Raw genomic sequence first — 26,989 nt, forward strand, 5'->3', positions numbered from 1 at the left:
TCGCCCCCTCCCCTTCGCAGGGTGAGGTGAGGTTGCTGGGTTGCACTGTTAAGTTGAGAGCTAGAGAATCGGACTCTTATGCACGTGAGAACCAAAACGAAAATCATCGATTCTGTTCTTTTGGCCCATGTTAAAAATATGCATCAAAATGGGCACCACCTCCCTACCAGCAGGTACCCTAAGGTAAATGGTTAAGTGAACTGCTCAGCATCAGCCCTGAGACCTGGCGGCCCAGGCACCCCTGCCGCTCAGGATGCAGGGCTCAAGAGAATGGGAAGGGAAAGCCTAAGGACAATAATTTAAAATTTTCCAACAGTATCAAAGTGTAATTGATTATTCTTATCTCCATTATAAAAACAATGCCCAGGGCCCTTCAGACAGAACCGGAGAGAGTATAAACAGAGACAGTATTTTAGAAGGCAGTTGGGCGATGCTGGTCAAAATGTAAATATTTATACCCTTTGACCCAGCAAGCCCACATCCAGGAATTTATCCTGCGGAAATAGACACACAGATACCTGAAAATGTTCCGACAGGAGTGTTCTTAGAAGTGCTGCTCATGCAGGGAGAAACCAGAAACCCCCAAATGTCCATCACGGGGGACGAGCTAATAAATCATGGGTCGTCCACGCAATGGAACTAAATACAGGTGCTTTTTAAGTAAGGTAAATCTATAATGCTGTCAGAGAGATATTTCCAAGACAAATTAGAAGGGGGAAAGAAAGTGGAGAAACAGTATGAAAAGTGCAATCACATAAAAGAACTCCAGAGGTCAGAAAATGGAACTGCCAGCTCTTGAAGAGGAGGAGGAATTGTACTTTCTACCATGGGCGGAGGACATATTTGAAGGCTTATATTAACCGTTTAGTCAGATAAAACAGTAACAATAACCATATTCATTTTTAAATTAAATTAAATCGGTGAACACTGGTAATAAAAAAAAATAAGTGTTTTGATCTTTCTTTTTAATATGCATCCTTAATACCCGAAGGTGTATTTTTAACATTTGGTTGCACGTCTTTCAGTATTTTTTAATCAGTTTTTCAGGCACGGCTGCTATTGATCTGTATGTATAATTTCACATCCTAGAGTTTTTAAAAAGTTAATATTATAGCATTAAGCATTTCCCACCCAGAATGAGTGTAAACAATATTTCCATAGCCTCTGGAATATTCCAGATGGTCCACAGTTTAGTTAACCAAACCCTCTTGTTGAGTTGTTTGGGTTGTTTTGTTTTGTTTTTCACTATTATAAGTAGCCCAGTGGTAAATATATTTATGTCTGAAGCTTTGGAGGAGAGGCACATGGGAGTCCCCGAGCCTTGTTTAACAACACAAAATATACATATAACCTGTCTATTGAATGGGCTGAACTTGATGGAAGCACAAACAGAAATGACGTAATTTTCCCCCAACTCTGCCTTCAAATGTGCTTCAGCTAAGGCCCACCTCACCCCACCCCCACCCCAGGACATGCCAGGTGGATCCCGCAGCTCTGCACTGTCCACTAGCCAGCATCAAAAGGTCCAGTCTGATCCAGCCACACATCTGTTCCTGCTCCCACTCAGGCCTAAATGAAGCTTGGGGACCCCAGCTGGGAAGAGGCAGGAAGGTGGGGCCGAGGGTCCTCTCACTCCCTCTCTTCCCTCCTGCCCTCCACACCTGGTTCAGCAGCAAGACTTAAACTTTGGTGGGAGGCCAGCAGGTATCCTCTAGGGCCTGAATCGCCAGCACACACTGGGACACACTACTTTCTATCCCTGGGAAGTTGGGGGGCAAGAGAGCAGCCAAGCTTGGGAGATGCAAGGACTAAAACCAGGTCTTAGTTCTCTCTGAACCTCACTGTCAGCATAGTAGCAGCTCAGGAATCTTGAGGACCCAGCCCCTTGACACAGACACTGGCGTCTCCACTGGGGCACTGCCAACAGGGGCACCTTAAGGCAGCCCCAGAGGCTTCCCCAGTAGAGGAGCAGGGAGGAGAGAACTGACTCATGAATTAGCAGTCACCAAGCACCTATTATGTGCCAGGCTCTGGGCTGGGCATTTCACATTGGCTCCTCCCAGGCCCAGGTGGTAAGTTTGGGCATCTCTAGTGAGGAATCTTGGACCCAGTGAGGATGTGTCCAAAGTCACCCCTACTAAGCAGCAGGGCCCATGTCCAAGCTCTAAATGGTTCCAGGGACATTTCTGAAACAGAATCCATAGGCCCCATGGGGGTCTAGGATGGGGTGAGAGGAGGGAATCCACAGGCCTCCTTGCCCTTCCCCTGTCAAGCACAGCCTCACGGCCTTCTTGTCCAACACTGCCCTCACTGCCACCTGACTCACCCAAGCCTGACAGCTGGCCTACCTGAGGCCTCTCAGATGGAGCACTGAACTTGGAGTCTACTGGCCCAGGGCTGGACCTCATCTTAACACTTTTAAGGTTGCCTTCCAGTCCCATCCCCTCTCAGAGTTTCAGTGTCCTCCTCGGTGACGTGGAGATGACAGTGTGCTCTTGCCCATGTTGCTGCAAGAACAAAGCAATCCGTGCATGAGAGAAGCCGCGGGGACCCAGCCAGGCAACGCTACCCACGCAGGCGCTAGGTCAGCTTGCTCAGTGTCCCTAGGCAAGGCTGGATTTTACTCAGTTTGGAGCATTCCAAGTTGTGGCACGCAGTTGGACTTTGATGGATGTTTGTTACATGAATTAGTTAATTATGGGCTTGAATTTTGGCTCTGACAGTTATTAGTTCTGTGACCTGCAGCTGGGGGCCTGCCTCGCTTCCCTTGTCGGTGACTCTGTAAAGCAGAGTCACTCACTCCCTAAGTTCCGAATATAAAACATAGTAAAACGACTCCACCCTGGTTCCAGGAGGGAGAAGCCCGGAGGGAAGAAGTAGAGAGACACCCTGTGGGGAGAAGGCAGGTATCACAGGGCTCACTCTCTGCCAGGGCTGGACCAGCTGTGTTCCTAACTCCCTGGTGAACAGAACCCAGTAATTAAGCGTGGACCTAGGGAAATGTGAATCTGGGAGGAAGTTTTTAATTAACTTTCCTCTGGATGGAGGGAGAAGGTGGGTGGTAGGGAGTCCTGCAGGAGAGTGGAGCCCTGGACACCCTCCCTAGTCTGTCTGCCAAGTCCAGTCCTCTGAGTCTCCACCGCCTTGGGCTTCCCCAGAGCGCCTTGGGCCTCCCCCCAGCTGCTTGTTTAGAGCCTGGCCCCCAGTGGGGTACACGTTCCCAGGGGCCCAGAACCTGCCTCCCTCAGACTCTCCTCCAAGTGCCAGCCTGTGCTTCACAGGAAAATGCTCACTGTCAGCTGGACTGAATGAGGACTTGGTCACATTTGCATCAGTGACAAGTCCCACCACCGGTGTCTGGAATCCCAGCTCCCCCAATGTACAAATCCCCATGTCTCTCCTGCATATGACCAGGGAAAGAGCAGGGAATCCAGGTCCACCAGACCCGGGCTCCCCTCCCCTCCTGCCACTGACAAGCTCAGTGACCTGGAACAAGTCACTACATCCCTCAGAGCCCCAGACTCCCCTCCAGAAAAGTGGGAGCAGCAGTGCCCACCTGGGGTAGAGTGAGGGTTGCCAGGACTCAGCATGAACTCAGCTTTGCACACAGTAGGCACTCAGTAAATGCCCGCCCCTCCCCTGCAAAGGCAGGCACACTCTGTGAGCTGCATCCAACTCAGAGCTAAGAGTCTAAGAAGCTTTTGAATGAATCTTTGTCCAACAGCCTCCGAACCCCCAGCCCACCTCCCTCAGAGGCCCCAGCCCAACCTCCAGCCCACCTCAGCCCCACTTTCCTGACATAACTTGTGTGGTTTTGTGGGATTTGTTCCAAGCACTACATACAATAAATCTTTCCGGATGTTTAAATTCCAATCTTTTTTGTAATTTCCCCCTCCTCCCTCAGGGGAATGGCTGTGTTCAGCAAAGGTCACACATAAAACACCCCTATCAGACAGGAAGAGGAGGCGGGGACTCGAGTGAGGAGCAGCTGCCATTGATTAGGGGACATCGCAGTTCCCTGTTCAAGGAGCACAGGCTCTGCTGGGGCTGCAAAGCCCTGAGAGACGCCCTGTTCTCCCCACAGCCTCAGAAATACCTGATTTAGGCGCTTCCAGTGGGACTGCTCCTTACAGCAAGGACGTGAGTCCTGTTTATTGAGCATCTGCTTCCTTGCCTCCCACCCCAGCCCTGCACAGTCGAGAGTATTATCATCCCTGCTGCACAGTGGGGGGCACATGGCACAGAGAGGGGAAAGGACTCCCCAAAATCATGCACAGCAATAAGAGGAGGGGCTGGGATTTGAACCCAGGTCTGACTGGTGCTAAGGCCCCTGCTCCCACCCTCCTGCTCCCTGGGAACAGGAGAGAATTTCAATGGGAAAGGTGAGCAGAGAAATCAGCCCAGTCCAGGTGGATGCTCACCAGGCTTTGGGTTCAACCCACTCCTCTGGTTATTTGCATATATTTGCATACCATGGCTCCAGAGGCCTCAAGTATAGGCGATAAAATCAATTAATTAGTGCAACCAACCAGTGGGCCCTTAGACCACTGTAACACACAGGATTGATTCTGGACGAGACCCATCTCCTTGCCTCCTGAGTCAGCAGAGCCCACCCTGAACTAGGCCCAGCCGCAGCAAGGGCCCTTCCTCATCAAAAAGTGAGATCCTCAAGGGAAAAAGACTGTTTAATTTTCTGGAATAAAGAGCCTGCTATTTTGTGTTGTTACACCATCAAGCACCTTAATAAAATCAGGGCTGTAACAGGATGGACAATAGCCTCTGTTCTCTGCAAATGCACCAGAGGCAGCACCTCCTCCCAACCCAGAGCTCATGGGTGCTCAGACGCCCTCCCCGGAGGTGAAAGGACAGAGCAAGGGCAAGTGGTCTGGCCCAGGTCTCACAGAAACCACATAGAGGCAATGGGTTTCCCTCCAGATGCTGCTCTGACCAACCCTCCAGGGTCCACCCACTAATGGGTGGTTCCCAATTGAACAGAGAGAAGACCCCGGTGGTCTTGCAATTCCCAACAACTTTAAGTTACACGGGAGTGATCACAGGTTTTCTACCAGCCCCATGGCCCAAGTCACTTCTGGGGCCCCGACAATCTGCCCACAAGCTGGAGAAAGGCAGGCCAGCAGCAGGGTTGAGCATGCCAGGACGCCTGAAGGAAGTAATGTGTTGAACAGTGCAGGAACAAGAAGACTGATGCCTAAATGCATGAATGATGCGGAGAATGGGTGAGAGCATGAATGAATGAATGCACTGAGCAAGTGACAGGATGAATTATCGGAAGGATGGAAGGAAGGAAGGAAGGAAGGAAGGAAGGAAGGAAGGAAGGAAGGAAGGAAGGAAGGAAGGAAGGAAGGAAGGAAGGAAGGAAGGAAGGAAGGAAGGAAGGAAGGAAGGAAGGAAGGAAGGAAGGAAGGAAGGAAGGAAGGAAGGAAGGAAGGAAAGAGAGAGAGAGTCAGGATTCCCACCCAGACCTGTCTGGCTCCAAAGTATATGATTTTCCTTGTGTCCCAATCAACATAGATGGGAAATAACCAACAGTTCCAGGATCTGTCCAGCACCCAGCACAGGGCTCCAGTCCACAGGCCTAAGTTCCAGGACGGCCTGGGGAAGGAGGTTCAAACCGTGACACTCTCACCTTCCCGATGTGTGACCTTGGACCTCTCTCACCTTCAGTTTCCTCATCTGAGGAGGAAAGAAAGGCTCAGGGAGGTGTAGTAACCTGCTCAGGGTCCCTCAGCCACAGGCAGAGCCAGGCTGGACCCTGGGGACCTCACTTGGGGCTCACAGGCCTCATCAGTGTCTCCCCAGCTCCATCTGCTCCTCTAGTCCATCCATCCTTGCCATTGCCACCCTCCACGTGCATGACATTGACTCAACCCCTCCCTTTATATTGACTTGAAATGGGATCCCTTTTTCAACTTGTCTCACCCTGAGTAAAAATATCCATGAAATCAAGGGTTCAACACACTGTTTGTGGGGGTTTTCTGATGCCCATTAAAGCACAGACACAATTGGTAAAATAGAAAATATTAATGTTTGTTCATGCACCACCCATAGTCACCTCTCAGACCCCCAGTGAGGCACTCAATTCCCCTGAGAGGCTCAGGCCTGCTGCTGGGGAGGAGGGAGGAGGGGGTGGAGGTGGCATCTGGGTAATGGATGTAGTCTAGCCTCTCTCAGCCCAGCCCAGCCAGGACAGTGGGTTTCTCTTGCAGGGGAAGCCCCACCCTGCCTGCTGCCCACAGGCTGGCCTCAGAAAAGGAAACCCTGTGGCAGGAGGAGGGAGCTGGGCTTGCCTCAGACCCTGTGAGCACAGCCCTGTGGGGAAGGGATCAAAAGGCTGTGATGGCCCCAATGCCCCCTGAGCATGGGATGCATGTTGGGGTGCTCACCACATGCTCTCCCCACCAGTCCTGGCTCTTGGAGGAAGCCCCAGGCCTGGACAGAATTCTGGGCCCTGTACCACCCACAGGAGAGAGGCTGGGAGGCGCTTGCTGTCCTCGGGCCAAGGGCTCCTGCCAGGAATGAAGGCAGGAAACTGCAAGGGAAAATCTGATACCAAGAAGAGGGAAAAATACTTTTTTCAGTTGTGGCCACCTGCCCAAGCAGCAGCCATGCCAACCATGGAGAGAAGCAGGCAGGGAGGCCTCCAGACGGGAGGGGAGGCTGCAGGGGCCGGGCAAGGGGTCTGTTCCAGCCCACACTGTAGAGGGGACATAGAGGGATTAGCTGAGCTGGAGGGGTCTAGAGACAGGGCTAGGACCCTAACCTATGAACCCCAAAGAGCACCAGGGTGACAAAGGGGTTTCTCTCTAGAGAAAGGAAAGCTCTGGGGCCATGTGGGGCAGGCAGGACTGGATTCAAGTCCCAGAGCCTCAAGCCTCTTCTGCTGAACCTCACTCTACCTAACCTTTAAAATGGAGATAGTCCTTTCTCCCAAAGTGGGTGTGAAAAATGAGTGAGATTGGTTTAGCATTATGAGGACAGTGCTCTACTCATAGAAAGCACTGATATATGTTAGCGATTCATAGGTTCATATTTATAAATTACTACTTATAGTTTAATATGCTATAAATGCATTATTATATAACAGTATTTTATATTTTATATTTATATGTATTATTTATATGGTTATATTTTTATTTAAATATCTTAATATTTATATATTATATGTAAGCATGTATAATATAATCCATATACTATATATGCTGTAAATCACTATTTATAAGTTATCTATTATTAAATCTATTATTATTACCACTGAAAGGCTATGGGACACAGAGCAGGCATGTTCGTGTGGCCTAAATGTTTTTCATTCTTTCACACATGCAGAGTGGGGCACAAGTAAGTTTATAGTTGTGAGTTCTCAAAACACAGAGTTTATTCTTGTATTATTATTTATCAATTATTGTATTCTTTTCTATGCCAACAACTGTAAACCTACCTTTGCCCCACCCTGTATTTATCAAGACCCGGGGAAGCAGAGTGGAGCTCATTCTGGGGCATAATCGAGCAGCGCCCCCGTCAGGGTGGCTACCTTAGAAAGGATGCGAGGAGTTGCTGTAGCTGTGGGGGTGTTGGGATTTCCAGTTCCGGTCACATGGATGAAATGCCTACTATGTGCCTGGCACAGCTGGAGGTGCCGTCAATAAAATGAGGCTCAAGTGAGGTGAAAACTTGCCAAGGTCACCCAGGGCCTGACTGAGCCACACTTCACACCCAGGTCTGGGCACTGGACACCACCCCCGGCAGACCCCAGACTCCTCCTCAGGTTCATCTAGTAGGGCAGCCACTTCAGGTCCTTCAAAAATGAGGGGACGGAGAAAAACAAGCTGGTGGCGTAGGTAGCAGCTGCACCCGCCGCCTCCCGCAACCACATCAAAATTACAACTAAAATACAGAACCACCAGCACGCAGAGCCTCCTGAGATCTGGCTGCACAGAAGCCCCACAACCAGGGAGCTGAAGAAGCATTGAGTCCATAGGAGGGGCAGAGACGCGGAGGGATAGGGGCTGGATCGTGGGGACCTGGCCGCGGGCCCACCCCCGGTGCCCCTGTTTAAACCCGGGAGGGAATCTCAGCGGTGGAGGTTTCCTGGAGGAGGGAGGGGTCCCAGCCCCCCAGCAGGCCCCCAGCCCAGGGCTCCAGGGCCGGGAAGAGACGTCCCCACAACTCCGGGCTGCGAAATCAGGGACACTCGGGGAGGAACTAACCTGCCTGAGATCCAGGCGAGAGGCAGAGGGGCGGCTTCCTCCCAGGCAGAAGGGTTGGCAGAGGCCATGGCTCCTTTGGCGAGTCCTCCCCGCACACAGCCGGCAGGCAGGCGCCATGTTTGAATCGCCAGCACCTGGCTCACACCTTTGGCCCCGCCCCTCCCCACCTGCAGCTCATCCAGGCCATTTCCAGGGGCTTCTCTGTGCAAGTGGCCTCTCCAGCCTCATGCTTAGGACTTTCCTAAAATCTCTCAAACAAGCAGCAGCGGGCCCCATACGGCTTGATAAGTGGCCCCAGGCCTGGCACTAGCGGCAGCCTGCATTGGCTCATAGCTTGGCCTCTCCTGGGCACCTCCAAGCCCAGCACAAGGAGCAGCCAACTATGGTTTGCTGTGTAGCTCAGGCTGGGTGGCCCTGGGCAAGGCACTGGCACAGGCTGACTTTGCACCTCCCGGGAGCCCCCAGAGACAGTGCACCCGGTGGTCAGACTTGACCATGCTGGATTACAACCCTACCACATCCACGAGTGACACTCAAGGGATGCACTTGGTGAACGCCAAAGCCCCACTGACGTAAATCCTGCTCCATAGGGGTGTCTCCAGCACAGCAGCTCTTTGGCTGTAGTTGCAGCTGGTCCTCACAGCTGACTGGCCTGGGGGTCAGTTCCTCCCAGGGACACCAACAGCAACCAAGACTCAACTACAATAGGCCAGTGCACACAGCCCACACAGGGGAGCACCTAGAAGGCCCAGCTCAGGTGACTGGGGAGGCTGAGCCACTGGACCCTACAAGACACCTACTACACAAAGCCACTCTACAAATTCCAGGAGACATAGCAGCTCTACCTAATACATAGAAACAAACACCTGGAAGCAGCCAAAATGGGGAGGCAAAGAAACATGTCACAAAGGAAAACAGAAGAAATCTCTAGAAGAGGAACTAAATGAAATAGATCCAAGCAAGCTAACAGATACAGAGTTCAGAATTTTGTTTATAAGGATGTTTAAGCAGACTATTAGGGAAATAACTGAGAAAATCGATAACATAATAAAGTACCAATTTGAAATGAAGGCTACAGGAACTGAAATGAAGAATAATTTACAGGGAATCAACAGTAGAGTAGAGGAAGCTGAGAATCAAATCAGCAGTTTGGAACATGAGGAAACAAAAAACACCCAACCAGAAGAGCAAAAAGGAAAAAGAATCCAGAAATATGAAAATAGTATAAGGAGCCTCTGGGACAACTTCAAGAAGCCCAACATTCGTATTATTGGGGTGCCAGAAGTGAAGAAAGAGAGTAAGAAATTGAAAACCTATTTGAAAGAATGACAGAAAACTTCTCCTACCTGAGGGAAGAAATAGGCCTACAAGTCCAGGAAGCACAAGAGGGTCCCAAACAAGAGAAACCCAAAGAGGCCCACAGCAAGACACATCATATTAAAATGCCAAAGGTTAAAGACAAAGAGCGAATCTTAAAAGCAGCAAGAGAAAAGCAATTAGTTACCTACAAGGGAGCACCCATAGGACTGTCAGCTGATTTCTCAACAGAAACCTTGCAGGCCAGAAGGGAGTGGCAAGAAATATTCAAAGTGATGAAAAACATGGAACTACAACCAAGATTGTTCTACCCACCAAAGCTATCATTTAGAACTGAAGGTCAGATAAAGAGCTTCACAGATAAGAAAAAGCTAAAGGAGTTCATCACCACCAGACCAGCACTACAGGAAAAGTTGAAGGGTCTTCTTTAAGAAGAAGCTAATGAACAAAAGAATCTGATGAACTAAATAGATCAAAGGACATAGACGCAGTCATATAACAGACAATCGTATTTCAGAGGAAAGAGGGAAGGGTGGGAAGAGATTAACCAAAGAAGTTATATGCATAACCCATGGACACAGTTAATAACGGGGTAAAGGCTTGGGGAAGGGGTGGGAGCGAAGTGGAAGGGGTCAATTGGGGGGGAAAATGGGATACCTGTAATACTCTCAACAATAAAGATAAATTTTAAAAAAAAGAAAAGAAAATGAGGGGACAATGGGAGGGGAAAGTTCCAACCTGTTCGGAGGTTTCTGTGAGGGAGGAAAGGAAGGTTCTTGATCTGGAGATCTGCTGCCTCCTCCTTGAAGCCCTGGTGGGAGATCTGTGGCTGAGGTGGCACCTGGGCCCAAACCCAGGCAAAGATGCTGTCCCTTGAGCACCCACGGGCATGCGCCCTGCTTGGCACTTACCAGTCTCCTTTCAGTCTCCATGCCCCAGGGGGAGGAAACTGTTCTCCCCATTTCCTAGGTTAATAAACTGAGACCCACAAAGGCAGTTACATGCTCACAGTCACAGGGCACATCAGGGACAGTGCAGGGCTCACCCAGCCCTTTGGATTGTGGAGTTTGTTCTCTCCAGAGTGTCTGAGGGGGCCTTACTGGGGCCCCCAAGTCACCTCCACTTTGGAGTCCCCAATTCCCAGCCTTCCCTCACCAGGCCGCATGTATTGGCTTCAGAAAAAATTGTATCCTAATTTGGAGACAAAGGGCTCAGCCATTTGACCACAGAAACAAGGGAGGAAGAGGGCAGGAGGCTCCTTCCCTGGGGCACTCCTACTTAGGTCCTCACCCAATGCCCTACATTTAAGTCTGAGCTGCCACCCTCGGTCCAGCAAAGCCGCTGGACAGGTCCTGGGAGACCAGATGTGCATCCATCCGGGGCCCTTGCAAGCACCCGGTGAGGGACAGGAGAGTGCTGGCTGGGGTAGGGAGGTAACACCTCTTGGGAGACCCACACCCTCGGTCTGCCCCTGGAGAGAGGTCACTGCCTCCTAGGGAATCTTTGTGTGTGGAGGGAGGGGACAGTTTAAAGAGATTAGGTTAGATGCTACATGTGACAGAAATTAGCCCAGCTCAGAGACAACAGCCTGAACCCCATCCCCCAGCTGGGCTCAGCCAGCCCATTCCTGTGCCAATGCTGCTATCGTGTGGCCAGATGCCTCCATAGCAGCCCAGGTCTGCGGTTCCAGACGCACAAAGATCACTCAGCTCCAAGGTCCAAGGAAGTCCTTGAGATCATCTTTTCCAGTGTCAGGGAACCGTTTCACAGAGAGGGAAACTGGGTCACCCGGGGGCAGCAACGGGGGAATGGGAAGAGGAGGAGGTTTGTAGTCCAGGAAGCCTGGGCACCAGCCGGGCCACACGGTACCTAGGGTGTCCAGCCAAGTTTTAATTTTATCCTAGAGACAATAGGGAGCCGGAAAAGGCTCTTGAGCAGGGGTGGGACCTGATCAGAGGTTCACTGTAGGACCGTCACTCTGGTACCAATGTGCATAATGGGCTAAACAGCAAGGGAGGAGGGCCAGTCAGCCTGCTGTGGTCCCAAATTGTGGAGAAAGGCCTAGAACTCCCTGTCGACGTAACTTCTCAACCTCAAAGAGGCAATGTTCTGGAAAGAGCCCTGACTTTAGAGGCAGGATTCCAGAGTTTAAGTCCCGGCCCTGCCACTTACTGGCTGTATGACACTTCACAACTGGCAGCCTTGGTTTCCCCTTTTGTGAAACAAATGTATTAAATGAATCACTGAGAAGTCTGACTTAGAAATATGTCTATCACCCAGCACCTGAAAGATCAGAAAATGGCAACACAATGGGTGACCTAAGTCTGATTCTGACCTCAAATACTCAAAGGTTGCCATGACCCCATGAGCAGACCTGGCCTGTTCCCGTGTCAACATACTCAGCTGAGCTCTGGCCCGGAGCCTCCGAGCCTCTGGCAGCTCTGAGAGGAGGCAGGCCCACCCCCCACCCCCCACACACACACCCCCACCACCCCCACCACCACCCCCCACCCTGTAGCAGGAAGCCTCTGAGCAGCTCCCGCCTCCTCCCCTATCAATCGTATTTGCATCTGGAACAGACGGCATGCTGGGACTTCCCTTCCACCCCATTTTTCAGAGCATTGGTCCAGGAGAAAATGGTGTAATTAAAAGAGGAGAATGCAGAACAATCCCCTTAGCGGACTTGCATCTTCCCTCCCTTGTAAATCCACTAATGAACTGTAATTGCAAAGACAAACCCCTCATTGAAATCTGGTACCCAATTCACTGTGGGCCAAGAGACTCCCATTGTCCTCCGAGGCGTAAGGAAAGAAAGGAAGAAATTCTAATTAGTTTAGTTCCATTTATCTATATTTTAAAGAAACAAAAGAACAAAAATATCAGTTACAAAATAATGCGCTGTCTGCCAATAAACTGGCCGCCCTGGGGAAGTGCTGAATTCCTTCTTTCTGGGATTTGCTTATAGCCTTCTGTTAATCAAACCAAGAGCAGAGACAAGGGAATGACGGGGAGGGCAGATTGCTTGGGGACCCGGAGCAGCTATGGGGAGAATTATGATGCGTTAGGGCAGGAACTCATGAGTATGGCCTGAGAGACCCCCAGATGCTGGCTCCACCTTCCTCGGAGCCTGGCAGCATGATCCTGAAGAGCTAGCTCCCCCACCCCAGATACAGGGACCAGTGAGATCCACAGGATCTAGTCCAGGCAGGGCTTCCAGCCCGACCCTGGCCCTACCCTTGGGGTCACCTGTGGGTCCTGCCCAACCAGCACCCAGGGATTGGCACCTGATAACCACCCTTCCTTCTCCTTAAGGAACCCCTACTGAGCCTTCTCAATCCTGAGGGGTATTATGCAGCTGATCCCAGCCTGGCTCCAGGGACAGCAGAGCCTCGGTTCAGCCAGTCAGAGCCTTGCATGGCCCTGGCCACCGTGGTTGATCAAAGATGGGCATAGGATGCAGGCTGAGCCCATGAGGCTGAATTCTGCGACTCGGAACTGTCGGGGTGAGCGTGGAACTGGGAGCCACCCAGAGGAAAAGGCCTGCCTGGGCGTGAGGTCCCGGTGGAGGCCAGAGTCAAGAGCACAGAGAGACCCAGGCCTGAGGTCTGCACCTCCCCCAGCACCTTCAGCCATGGGGTCCCACCAACTTCTTGTGCTTAAGCTGGTTGGTGTGAACTTTCTGTCACTTTAACCAAGAGTCCCAACTCACCCATTCTGGCCATGTGCCTGTGGTCCAGTCCCCAGATGGTTGCTTTCGCTACTTTTCCCACCAGCTGCGTCTTGCACTCACCCTCCTGCCACAGAATTCCTCATTCCTGGAGCAGGATACTGGAGAGAGGAAGTAGCCCTGCCCCCACCAAATGGCTGTGTTCTGGGCACATTTGTTGCTTTCATGGACAATCCTGAGGCTCAGCCCCAGAGGCTTCAGGTCCCCAACCCACCTCAGCTCAGCCTAGACTGGGGACGGAGCTGGGCCTGACCGGGTAAGGGGACACAGCGGCAGCCTCAGGTCCACCAGTTCTAAGCTCCTGGGCTGGGGCTCCCCCAGCCTTTGCTCAGGGGGCCCCTCCTTGGCCTTGGTTCTAATCAGTCTCTTTGTCCAACATCTTCTCCAACCCCCGGCTTGCTTGGTGGGGACCTCATTCCCTGCCTGGCTCCCACCTGCCCCTCCTTTGGGGTCCAACCCTGGCCCCTCTGCCCTCAGGCACCTGGTCCAGCTCACACAGTGATGAACAAAGGGACTTTTATCTACTTTTGTTCTCTGTTCTACCCCTGGTGCTTAGAGAGGGTGTGGCTAGGTGCTGTACAACCTGTGTCACATAACTGAGTGATGGACCAGCCAGCTGGCCCGGAGCTTGCAGGCTGACCACGCCCCATGCCTTGCCCCCCGGAGCCCTGGCACACCCAGGCTGGCACCTCTCTAAGCAGAGGCAGGGCTGTCCTCACCCGCCTCCTGGTGGAGCTGGGCTTGGCATCCATTAACATGAGGCAAGTGGGCCGAGTCCCCTGCTGAGGAGCCAAAGACACGCAGAGAGCGTGGTCTACACTCAGAGTGGTCTCCCGGCAGGTAACAGGTGCTCCAGGTGGCGCAGCCTCTGGAAGCCAGGTGGCCATAGCATCTCGAGGGACACCAGTGCCAGATGGGAGCATGGGAGGTGTTGAGAAACTGACAGGTATGAATGTGTCCCTGAGGCCCAGAAACCACCCCCCCAGATGGCAGCAGTGACACCAACTCCAGCTTGGATGCAAAGTGTGGGCGGCACTGTGCTGAGTGCTCCCCACACATCATCTCATTTGCACCCTGAAACCCCCCATGAGGTAGTGCCAGTGTTTCTTTTCCATAGAGAGGTGAAAGTCCCCGCCACGTCACCGGGTGGCTGAGGAATGCTTCTGGAGCCCGGGATGGTCCAGTCACTTCCCAGAAGAGAAGGACAAGAGCCAGGCCAACAAGGCCACCAACGTAAGTGGAAGTAAATGGAGGTGAAAGGACAGGGCTGTTGCACTGCATGAAACAGAAACTGACCTGGCTGTGTTTAGCACTGTGAGCAGGTTTCCTGGGTGTCTTACAAATGGCCAGTGAATGACCCCATGTGGTAGATTAGAAATGGCCACAAATTCCTTGCCACTCCCCCCTGCCCCGGGATGTCTCCATGGAGTTTCCCTCCCCACCCCTGGAATCTGGGCTGGTTTATAACTTCTTTGACCAATAAAATGCAATAAAAGCAATTCAGTGCCAATTTGGGGGTCTCAGATCTGAAAAGCTTTTGGAAGATCTGAGATGCTGTGTAAGAAGTCCAGTTTCCCACTGGAGAGATCACTTAGAGAAGGGAAGGCCCTGACTACAAAGGCCAAAGTCACACGAGAGGGCCATGCTGGGTGTTCCAGCCTGGCTGAGACCCAAAGCATTGCAAGTGTGGGTGGGCACTGAGCCGCACCAACCCACAGAATTGAGACAATAACAGAGGGCTGTTTTGAGCCACGGAGTTTGGAACGGTTTGTTACACAGCAACAGATGACTGAAACACCCTTGGATGGGATGCCATCAGCAACCCAGCAGATGCTGCTTTTCTCCTTCCTGAGGATGGTTGCCTCCAACCTCTGCCTTTAGTGCACCTGAAAGAAGATCTAGGCCTCCCAGCTCCAGGACCAGCAGCCAGATAGCTAGTGTCCCCATGTCCAAAGTCCCATGTCTACCCATTGACCAATCAGCTGAGTTCAAGAGGCAGGCTCTGTGGGGGTGGGGAGATAACCTCAGGAGAAGAGAAGTGTGGGATGAGCAATCACCACAGGGTGTGTGACAAGGAACCTCCTCAGACAGCAGGAAAACTTTGGACTGAGACCTGGCCACCACGCATACCCTTCACTGAGCCCTTTCTTTGTGCCAGGCCCAAACCTCCTCAGACAGCAGGAAAACTTTGGACTGAGACCTGACCACCACACATACCCTTCACTGAGCCCTTTCTTTGTGCCAGGCCCAAACCTCCTGAGACAGCAGGAAAAGCCCTAGTCCGGGGCTTGGCACAAAGAAAGGCTTCAGTGAAGGGTGTGCGTGGTGGTGGCCGGGTCCCTGTCCCTGGGTGGTCGCTCTTGTCAGGTGGTCGTTGTATGATGTGGCTCCTAGTTGTTGCTGGTAGTAATTCTGCCTCCTTTACCTGTCCCTGAGGAAGACCTTCCAAGATGCTCTGAGCTTCCTGTGAAAGCCTGTTACATCCTCTCAAGTGTGAATCTGGTAGTAACACTAAAAATGCTCCATCAGACAAGAATGTGTTCAGAAAGTCACCCAAGCTCCCCCTCTGGAAGGCGAGAACTTGAAATTCCAGAGGGGCGCTGATCCAGAGGGCCTGGGAGAAGCTGGCAGACCCCTAGTAGGGGTGGGGGCTTGGGGTCAGCAGTCTTTCCCTGTGCTGCCCCTGAGGTGGGGGCTGCAGCTGTCTGGATGGGGGTGGGGGTGGGGGTGGGGGTGAGGGTGGGAGCGAAGGTTGGGAAGCACAAGGAACCAGCAGAGAGGACTCCACAGGGGCACCTGGGCCAACCCAGGCTCAGGCCAGGCCCCCTCCCATCAGCTGTCTCACACACACTCACCTCGCATGCAACCTAAACACTCTTTTCCTCCAGCTACATGAGGTGACAGGGCACCCTGCTCAGCTGTAAGTACCTTAAGAGCAGGGACTGTGCCTTTCATAGGCCACCATCTCCCCACTGTCTGGCATGGGTATATGCCTGCGTGGATAGATGGATGGATGGATGGATGGATGGATGGATGGATGGATGGATGGATGGGTGAGTTTGATCAGGAGCCACTGCCCTTCTCTGTGCCTTTTTTTTTTTTTAATGCCCTGGAGTCCTGGATGCAAGTCCTGTCTCTCCAATGGACCCAGTGCCGAGCAGTCACTTCATCCTCAGACGCTCAGCTTTCCCATCTGGGAAATGGGGATGACTCAAGTCTGTTCTGGGTAGGGTTACTGGAAGGGGGAAATGGGATCATGTGTAACAGGACAAAGGTGAGCCAGTTTTGGGTTTTGGAGCAGTCACTGTCATCACTGTTACCGCCACTGTCACCAGCCTGCAATCACTCTCATCACCTCCACCCTCACCCATCCTTTCTCCTGCTCCCCAATAACCACACTGCCTCTGGCCCATTCAGTGCTTAACTTAAATCACATTTAATTGTTTTTCAAAAAGGAATACAGAAATTGGAAGAGATTCACAGCACTCACAGTCAGGAAGGGTTAACTGAAAACAGGAATATATTAAGCTTTTGGTTAAAAAATGCAAACGCAATTCCAGTTACACTCACCCTGTGCTCTCACTCTTGCACTGCTCCCAGACACACCTTCAGCCTCAGGCACATGTGCGCGCACACACACACTCACACACACACGCTCCCAGACTCATGCACTCCCAGCACTCACACTCAAGCACACACTCCCCCGAGCAGGGCTCAAAGGCTGGTGGGAGAGGGAGAGGCCTGGTGCCATTCCAGGGGCCTGTCCCTCCCAAATCCCCCTCACTAAATGACAAAGCTAGACTAAACTCAGGCTCTAGGGGACACACACAAGGCTCTGTGAGCTGTGCTTAGGGCAGGGAGATGGAGAAGCCACAGCAGGGACAAGCGGCCTTAGACAATCCTGTTCTCCATGATGGCCAGTCGCTTACTCACAGCTTCCAGTGGACTCGGAGTCAAGGAGAGGTGCAGGTGGACCAGAGCAGAGCAGTCACGGTGCGAGACCTGAACTCAGGATCCCCACTTTCTGGCTCCTGCAGAGTACCCCTCTCCCAGGGTTTTCTCTCCCCATCCCCACCCATAGCATGTGTTTTCCCCAATGTCAAAACATATCCACCTACTGATCTCAGAATGGTGCTCTCCAAAAACACAGCCAGTACCATGAGCCCCGCATGCCCAGCCCTGCCCTCCTAGTCCTGACCAAGCCAGGGAGCTGCCCGAGGCCCAGCCCCACCTGATGGGGGCTGGTGAAGAGCCTGAGAACTGGAGCAGCCACGGGCACCATGTTTTTCTGAGTGTGTCCAGGACTCCGTGTGTGCTTGTCCCTAGATCTTGACCTCTGCCTCAGTTTCTCTGATTGCCCTCTAGGAACCCCTGCTTTTGACAAGGTCAGTATCATACCTGGTGTCAGCCTGTCTGGCCAGGATCTAGCCCATCTTCAGCAGGAAGCAGGCAGGAGGAGCCCGCCCCGACCCCATTACACCTCCTCTCCGCACAGTGCCCTGGCCTCTGCCCTATGACCCCTGTCCCTTCCCCCTGTCTCCTGCCCCCGGCCCTCCCCTTCCCTGCACTAGCCTCCAGGAAAGGATATGTTTCCTGGTCAAGGCCTGCAGTAGCCCGTCCACTTTGGCCTGGAATTTCAGAAGGGACTCACAGTCACACGGATCTTCCTCTGGAATGGACAGGGAGCAGAGAAAGACAAGGGATGGTGGTGGTTGCCAGGCAGGGAGGTGGGGTAGTCACTGCTCAGGGCCAGGACCTGGGAGTCTTGAGGGGGTGTGTGGCCTAGGACATCTAAGGGGGCAGAGATATGCAGAATTCTTGAGACAGAGCTCCTGGGAGTAATGGAGGGTGACCCCTGAATGTCTTCCTGATCCCCAGAGCCTTGATAAAGAACTCCAATAACAGCATCACTGCACTGAGCACCTACTATGTGAAGGACACTGGTGTCAGGAACATTTACGTCATCATGGTGACTCCTCACCTCAATCCTTTGGATTTGAAGTCATTAATCTCACTGTACAAATGAAGAAACTGAGAAGTGAAACAACTTGCCCATGGTCAACAGATAGTTAGTGTCAGAGCAAAGATGCAAACGCAGGCACGTTTGGCTCTGGAGTCCATGTTCTACCACTGGGAACCAGCTGGCAAGGTCACCAGGCAGGGTCAGGGGAGGTGACAGGGTTCAGATCCCAGATCCTCCAGTTATTAACAATTGTTCCACCCCCCTGGCCTTGGTTTTCCTGTCTGTAAAGTGGGGATAAAACTATTCCTACCAATTAGAATGGAATGCTTTGATACCTGGAGAGCACTGAGGACAGTGTCATTCATGTAATGAGCATCCAATAAATATATGTTTGCTGGCCAGCTCACCTCCTGGTTCTGCCAATCCTTGGTGCCACCCCAGCTCCTGCTTTCCCCCACCCACTTCCAGTTCCAGGATGGCTCCATGCTCCACCCCAGAGCCCCACCTGCCCCTCCCATGCATGCCAGCTCTGGCCTCACTCACCCACGCAGATCTTCTTCTGCAACTTCATGCCAATCTGGTTGATGGTCTTGAAGTCAGCTGTGTAGAAGTAGTGCTCTGCCACGGGCTCCGAGGCGATCTCCCTCAGCTCGTCCTCCACAGCGTTGCCCACACCCACGGCAAACATCTTAAAGCCTGCCAAGGGGGACAAGACAAGTAAGGGTGGGGGTGGGGACAGGCAGCCATGGCCGGGCCTCTTGGAGGATGCCTAGGAAATCAACATCAGATACCTCCTGGTGGCAGCTTCTGGAATTGCAGGCACAATGCCTGGGACAATGAACCTTTGGAAATGAACCTGAGGAAATGAACCTTTATTGAGATACTACTATATATCAGACCTGTCCTGACTGCCCTGGGAGCTTTGTGATATCATTTACTCTCAAAACCATTATCTGGAGGTTATTATTACCCTCATTTAATAGGCAATAACACAAGACTCAGGTTTGTCCCAAAGTGGGCTGCCTTTCAGAGGTTGGTATGCTCTTGAGAACATTCAACTAGAAAAGTGCCCTCTTACTAAAGGACCATCAAAAACAAGCCACTTACATTTCTGGAGCCTCAGTTTTGTCCACCAGTATAAAAAAGACATGGATGAACCAACCCTTCCTCATTCAAATCAAACCTGGGTTTAGGGCACTAATCAGAATACACACTAAGATAGATAAGAGTTGGATTGTGCCAAGTACCCCTGGCCATCGGTGGTGTTCAGGGTCCAGGAGGGAGCACCTACCAAGGTCCTTGGCCTTCTTGGCAGCATCATTGATATAGTCCTGGCTCCGGCCGTCGGTGAAGACAATGCCCACCTTCTGGGCGCCAGGCCTAGCCCCACTGGACACAGTGAAGGAATTGTCGATGAGGTACTTGAGGGCAGCCCCGGTCATGGTGCCCTTTTCCATGTAGGACATGTTCCGCACAGCCGCCTTGATGTCCTTCTTGGTGTGGTAGCGGCCCAGCGGGAACTCCTGGCGCACAGAGCTGGAGTACTGGACCAGCCCCACCTGGGCTAGCTTGTCCGACACATCCAGCGTGTCCACGATCTGGTTGATGAACGTCTTCACTAGCTCAAAATTCTCGGGCCGCACGCTCTTGGATCCATCGATGAGGAAGACCAGGTCGGTAGCCGAGCTGCTCCCGCCCCCGCTGCAGACTGGGGAGTGGGGGGGGGGCAGGGAGATGCAGCTTAAGGACAGTTACCCATGTGGCCACCGTCTGGGCTCTGCCACACACCAAGCTCTGTGCTGAGCGTCATCCCAGCGTGTCCTCAGAACCCTCTCTATGAAGCCAAAGCTTTTCAGCATTGAAAACTGAAAAGCCACACGGCTCAGATGCAGTGGCACTAAGATTTGAACTTAAGACTGTGTGACTCCTTCCACCACACTAAACCCACCACCCATGGTGTCAAAAAGGGAAAATCAGAAGAGAATTCTCGGCTGACATCAAACTCTAGAAGGAATCTGTCACCTTTGCAGATCGGTCCAGAGGCACAGTGTGGGAAGGCTCAGGTGCCCTGGGGAGTAGATGAGGCTCCGTCCCCTCCCCCAGCCCACCCTGCCCAGGGCTGCCCAGGGCTCCAGCTCACTGACCATTGCAGGTCTTGCCGTCGCTGTTCAAGGTGAAGCCCTCGCGGCAGGCGCAGGTGTAGGAGCCCGGGGCGCTGATGCACACCTGCTCACAGTCATGGTCTCCCGTGGCACACAGGTCTGACACCACTGTGGGGACAAGAGGAGTCTCAACCTCACGGTCACGGGGCCTTGGATATCTCAGCCAGGGTGGGCCCTCACATACCCAGGGAAACTGAGGCACCCTACTGGGTGGGGTCCAGGCCCCAGAGCCCCAGCCCAGGGCCAGATGATAAAACTAAAACTTCCCGCTAAGGAGGTAAAGGCCACAGGGACAAGAGCTTGCTTTTGGTTTTGTTCACTGCTGTATCCCCGGTGTCTAGAACAGCACAGGCAGCGAAAAACAGGGCATGCGCAAGACGCTCAACAAGCACTTGTTAGATACCACCTACTGAGCGCTGTACCATGCGTCATCTCACTGAATCCTCACAAGAAGGTGCATGTTTTTCTCAGACCCATTTTACAAATGGGGATAAGTCCTTGCCCTGGTCCCTCCCCATCCTACTTGAGACCCCGCCCCTTCTGAAAGGTTACATCCCAACGCCGGCCCATAGGCCCACCTCCCTTCTTCTAAGGACTCTCAACCTTTTCCTACCCAGAGCCCAAGCCCCCCCCCCCCCAGACCCTCCTGCATCACGAACACCTTGGCACCCAACCCCTCGTCCCCCAACATCCAAACAAGCACAGGTTCTTCTAGGTCCTCTCCTCGCTGGATTCCTGCCCCTCCTGGGTCCCCAACAGGACCCTCCACATAAAGGCGTTCTTGGACCGCCTTTCCCCAGCGCCCCCAGCCTGGGCTGAGGACCCGCCCCCAGACCAGCGCCCCTGCCCCAGCCCCAGCCCTGGCCCCGCCCCAGACGCTGGCACCTCTCAGTCCCCGCCCCAAGGCCACCGCCCGCCCCGCCCCGCCCGCCCCGCGCACAGCAGAAGGCCTCCTGGAACTTCTTGGACAGCTTCTCGATGACACTGTAGCTCTCCACGTAGTCGACGTGCTCCTCCTGCGGCTCGCTGGCGATCTGGCGCAACGTGGCCTTGTCCACGCGGCCCACGCCGATGGCAAAAAGCTCAACCCCACTGGCCCGGGCTCGTGCAGACACGTCCCGCACGCTGTCCTGGGGTCTCCCGTCCGTCACCACGATGACCACCTGCGACACGCGGGGACACGTGTGAGAAGCGGGCCCCCTCCCGGCGCTGGGCTGGGCTGGGCTGGGCTGCGCGGGCGCTTGGCCCTGCGGTAAACCCCGGGACCGCTGGCAGGAGCGGAGACTGAGGTTAGCTGGTTGCAGGGGGATCTAATTCCCCGCCAGGTTTCTGCCCCAGGGAAGAGAGCAAGGCTGGAGGAGGAGAGACCGGTTCCTCTGACGGAGAGAGCCTAGGCTGAGGTGTTCTCCCATCCGACTAGGGCCCCTGGGTGTCCCCGGCACCAGGCAGGCGGAGGTCAGGAGCGTGTCTCCCCCACGCCCCTTCCCCCGACGGGCCTCTGAGGACAGGCCCAACGGGTGTGCCCAACACCGTGCAGTTCCGGTTTGGGGCACCAGGTGGCGGCAGAGGGAGCCATTCCCTCATAGATGCCCATTAAACCGAAGGAAGAGGGCAACTTCTCTCCCTCCATTGCCAGATGCTGTATGTCCTTCCCAGAGAGGAGAAGACTGCCTGCTGTCCTCCCACAAGTCTCCTCTGTTCTGCACTCTGGAAAGGGAGACAGAGGGGACCCTGGCGCTGAGCCTGGCCCTCATCACCCCCTACCTGAGCCTGCCCTGAAGCTGAGTCCCCACAGCTCTTCCAGAATCTGGGACTCGGCATCCAGCCCCTTTGGCTGCTTGTTGGCTTCTGACCTGGCTCTGCTTCTGATTCCTGGGTCCTCACCCCTGGCCTGGGTGCCCAACCCTGGGCTTGTGACCTGTAGTATAGTGATTTAGACAGGCCTGGATTAGAAATCCCCCCCCCCCTCAGTTACAGTTCACCTTCCAGCCTGTTTCTTCATCTGCAAAAGGGGGTTGTGGTGAGGTTCAGGTGAGATGACTCAGGGAAGAAGCCAGGAAGGAGAACTATTATTTGTGGTATCATTGCCCTGGGTGCCCTGGGGAGTGAGTTTGCACAGTCTCTTCCCCTCCAGAGGCCTAGGCTCCTGGCTCTGAAAACCTAGCTGGGAAGATTCACTGCCACGTGCATTCCTCTGAGGCCCACTGTCTCTTTGAGTCCCTAATGTCCCCCTTCAACCAGTTTTGGGACTTTCCTTCCACCTTATAGGACTTCCCACAGATGAATCCCAGGTGGAACGCCTAATGTCTGGTGCCAGCTCCCCCGATCTCTGTCTCTATCTCACCTAAAGGATTAACTCTCCTCAAGTGCCCACCCCAGGCCACTGGCTTGAACTGGGACGAAGCCATTAACTCTAGAGATGTAACAACTACCGATGTCACCATCATCCCCTTTCCCTCTCTCCATTAGGATCCTCTGGGGCCACCATGCCCTTCCTGTCACCAGGACCATCAACCTGGGCCTACGGCCAAAACTTGTAAGTGACCCCACAAAATAACACCAACAGGCTCGCCCAGCCAGGTGTGGCTCAGTGGTTGAGCATCAACCTAGGATCCAGGAGATCGGGGTTCGATTCCCGGTCAGGGCACATGCCCGGATTGTGGGCTGCAGCCGATCAATGACTCTCTCATCATTGAGGTTTCTATCTCTCTCTCCCTCTCCCTCTCTAAAAAATCAATAAAAATAAAAAAATAAAAATAAAAGACCAACAGGCTGCCCAGTGTCATTTCTTTGAGGGCCGTAATGGCTGGGGTTATATGCTACTGTCTGTGAACATTTCTACCACTTTTTAGCTGGAAAGCTGCTTAAGCTCACTGTGCCTCAGCTTCCTCATCTGTAAAATGGAGACACCACCTCTGAGCAGGATTGTATTCATTTGACACTCATGCCTCAGTTGTGTACTGTGTGTCAGAGAGTGGGGGATAGAAGGGGGTAAGAAAGACTGCTTCTCTGTGCTGGGGCCCTGGGCAGGTAAATGGTGAGTCCTCAGTCCAGCAATGGCAGCAATGGGGAGGTACAGGAGCCTGTGGGAGGACCAGTAGGGGAGAGGACACCTAACTGGACTCACAGGCCCTGGGCTGAGTCCTGAAAACTTATACCATAGACACAAGGTCTGTGAAAATGTTAAGCACTCTACCTGGAGCCCTCACTGACTGTGCAGCTTCAGGAACATTGCCTCATGTTTCTGAGCCCCTCCCCATCTAAGGCTTATTAAATAAAATATTAGCTAATGCTTATATGGGGCTCGTTAGGTGCCAGGTGCTGTTCTGAGCACTTTGTGCTCATGAACTCATTTCTTCCTCCCAGGAGCCCCTTGAGAAGGTGCTATGTTGCTCCCGTTTTATAGGTGAGGAAACTGAGGCACGTGAGAGGAAGTAACTCACTCCGAGGCTAGTTTGGTGGAGCAGAGCATTGAACCCAGACAGGCTGGTGGCAGTGTCCATACCGTTAACCATCACATAAACATTTGAACTGTCTCGCTCTGCCTTCGAGGAGCACAAACTGGCTGGGAAGCCAAGGTCAGCGAAACTGAAATAACCCAGTGCTTGCCTGGGGTCAGAAGGGTGGGGAAAGATGGGTTCAGCTCTGCCACTTCTCTTAGTTGGTTCTGGTCCCCAGCTGTAAGTGGCCACTTCGTAGGGGTAATGGGAGAATTTAAGTGTATGCAGGCAAAGCTCTCGGTACCCAGTGGGAGCCCGCAAAGAGCAGTACCCCAGCATGGGGGGGGGGGTACCTTGCTGATGTCCGGGGACTTGGTGCGACCACCCTCAGCATCACTCAAGGCCTTGGTGATGGCGAATTGGATGGCCAGGCCGGTCATGGTGCCTGTAGACAGCGGCTGGATGCGGCGCACGGCCTGAAGCAGCGCGGCCTTGGAGTGGTGGGCCCGCAGCGGGAACTCCTGCTTCACCGAGCTGGCGTAGTTGACCACGCCCACTCGGGTGGCATTGGGCCCCACATTTAGCGACTCGATGACCTGGGACAGGAACACCTTCACCTTCTCAAACTCCACGGGCCGTACACTGCGGGAGCTGTCAACAACAAACACCAGGTCCGTGGGCCGGGTCCTGCAGAGGTGCCCTGGGGGCACAAGGAGAGAAATGGCAAAGAGCAAGGGTCAGAGGTCAGAAGGCTGGACCGAGACACACAGACAAAGCAGCAGGGCACCAGGGGCCACTTAGACTCAGACCAGAGGCCTCAGGCTGCGGAAACTGGGCCTGAGCTGGGCTATCTTGAGCCTTGGCTGACATGAGGACACAGCCAATCAACTTGCTAAAGGCCTCACAGTGCTGCTCCTGGGAAGAGAGGCTCAGATTCCGGCCTCGGCCTCGAGTAACTCACTTTACCTCTCTGAGCCTCATTTTCTTCATATGCACAATGAGCTGATAATCCCTTAAGCAAAAGTGCACCCAGGGTGCCAGCAAAGGCAGGGAGGCCTTTAAAACCTGCTTCTCAGGTTTGAGCCAAGAGCAGCTCCATAGACAAGGGGCAGCTGTTTCTCCGAACTGGGCAGTGGGGCAGAGGGTGGGCCCTCCAGGGTGGACACAACCTGGAGGCCCAGCACCGTGCCTGTCCACATGGCCTCTTTCATCTGAATATCAAAGCAAATCCCCAAAGTGGACCCAGTTTACTCAGCCAGGCAAAGCCTGCTGGCTGCTGTCCAAGGGCTGAGGAAGGACTGAAGTAGCCACCTTGGCAGCGTGACACACGCTAAAGACATTTCCTTCCAAAAAAAGACACATCCTTTCAGCCCTGGGAGGCAACTTTAGGAGTTTCCATTTCATCTGTTGGATGGGGAGAGAGGCTACTGCTTGTTAAGGTTACTGGTCTGGGCCTGTAGCCAGAAATGCCGTTCTATCCCATACCGATCTCCATCCCACACTGAAGTTTGGCACAACCTCTCCCAGATAAGGATGAAGGGAGATTCAGGAAAAGGCCTGTTCTCTCAGCGGTCCCAGCTCCCAGCACAATACCGTAAATCCAGGAATAGCAGAGCCCCTCAAGAGACCTTAGACATGACCTTGCAGCCGCTCCCTGTTCCTCTCTAGCTAAGAGCACAAAAATGGGTAAACTGAGGCCCAGAGAGAGAGAGAAATGGCCACAACATAGAGCAAGTGGATCAAGACCCAGGGCCCAGGGGACTCTGGGGCTCTTTCACTGTATGGTCTTAGGCCCACCCCTGTCCAGCTTCAGTTTCCCCATCTGTATAGGAAGAGTTGGACATTCCAGGATTCAGTGCCACACTGAAACTCTGGAAGTGGTACAACAAGCAGGGAGTCCAGTCCGGGATATGCTGAAAGGGCTGGTCACCAGAAATGGACTCCTTCCAGCAGAGCCATGAGCTCAGTTCTGGGCACAGTGCAGCCTCTGACATTAGCAGCTCTCTGTGTAGCTTCTACCCTCAATGTCCCAAGAGAGAGCGGTCCCTGCAGCATGCATGGTCCCTGAGGGCAGCCCTGGAGCTGAGAAACCTCAGGAAAGACTCTGGGGCTCCAGAGAGAAGCCCACTCATGTCCCCTGACAGAACAGACTGAGGGTCACTCCAGCTTGGCCCTGATGCATGTCACCATCTCTGTCTGCTCCTGTGCTAGCCACCCTGCCCCCCTCTCCTCACCTCTCCTCCTGGATCCCATTTAATCTCTGCCCATCTCAGTGCCCAGCCCCCCAGGCTGTTAGTCAGGGGCCACTCGTCCTATGTCCCCCACCTCACATAAGCCCCCTCACCTCTGGGCTGGGGGGCAAGGCCATGTGTGCGAGGAGCCAGGTGCAGCAGCAGCAGATGGCAGAACACGAGGATGGCACCAGAGATGACCCTCATGGTCCTAGCAGCGCAGGCGGCAGCCGGCACAGTTGTGGAGGCCAGTGGGAAGATAGCTAAGAGCTTAGACTTGGAGCCAGCTTAGCTGGATCTGCTATATGCTACCAGTGGGCTCCTGGTCTTATCAACCTTGCTGCGCAGCCTCCCAGCGAGGAGGCCCTCCCTGCCACTCGCCTCCCCGCCCCTCACCTCCACGCCTCCACCTCCGCTTCCTTTTGAAGTGATGGACGTGTCTGGCCTGGGCTAGAAAGGATAAATGACCTCAAAGCACACATTTTCTCCAGAAGCGGACCACAACTGTCAACTGCAGTTCACAAAACTTCCAGTAGGTGGAGGGCCTGCACTGGGGCCTGCACTGATCTGAAGCTGTGACTCTGAGGCCAAGAAACCTGAGTTCCAGGGCCTCACACCCCTGCAGCCTCATCCCACACCCAGATTCCTCTTACCTGCAATTTCAACGCCAATTTTCTCATTAAACACACTTCCCTTCTCCAGCCTCGGCTATCCCCTGCCTCTCCATGTAAGTCCTGCTCTCCAACTACACCTGGATTCCCGGAGTTCTCTTCCAAGTCTTTGCACACGCAGGGCAGTCTGCCCAGAAGGTTCCCCTCTCACTCACTCTGCCAAGCCGAATCTTTCAAGATCATGATTGGAGTAACGTGCACATTAGTACTTGGCATGTGCAAAGCAGCAGAGAAGATAGCTAAGAGCTTAGAC

The 26,989-nt window shown here is 53.4% G+C and overlaps 1 protein-coding gene across 1 annotated transcript; it reads right to left on the bottom strand.

Annotated features, from left to right (window-relative positions):
- Positions 1-16,681: 16,681 nt before the first annotated feature.
- MATN1 (matrilin 1) lies at positions 16,682-26,369 on the bottom strand. The gene is made up of 8 exons (XM_087820825.1): positions 26,179-26,369; positions 24,188-24,534; positions 21,335-21,557; positions 20,377-20,502; positions 19,524-19,940; positions 18,776-18,928; positions 17,858-17,938; positions 16,682-17,210 (listed from the first exon to the last, which is right to left on the bottom strand). Exons 1-8 carry the CDS (start codon positions 26,270-26,272, stop codon positions 17,161-17,163), a joined length of 1,491 nt encoding a protein of 496 aa, XP_087676951.1. The 5' UTR covers positions 26,273-26,369; the 3' UTR covers positions 16,682-17,160.
- Positions 26,370-26,989: the final 620 nt, after the last annotated feature.

This window comes from Miniopterus natalensis, chromosome 9 (genome assembly GCF_054644295.1).
Source record: "Miniopterus natalensis isolate mMinNat1 chromosome 9, mMinNat1.hap1, whole genome shotgun sequence".
Classification (NCBI taxonomy): Eukaryota; Metazoa; Chordata; class Mammalia; order Chiroptera; family Miniopteridae; genus Miniopterus; species Miniopterus natalensis.

Excerpts from the sequence above, each read along its gene's own strand:
- MATN1 (XM_087820825.1), bottom strand. The coding sequence starts at position 26,272 with ATGAGGGTCATCTCTGGTGCCATCCTCGTGTTCTGCCATCTGCTGCTG. Across the intron at positions 20,503-21,334 it reads GTTCCAGGAGGCCTTCTGCT|TGGTGTCAGACCTGTGTGCC; the intron begins GTGCGCGGGGCG and ends TTGTCCCCACAG. Across the intron at positions 17,939-18,775 it reads GCAGAAGAAGATCTGCGTGG|AGGAAGATCCGTGTGACTGT; the intron begins GTGAGTGAGGCC and ends TGTCCATTCCAG.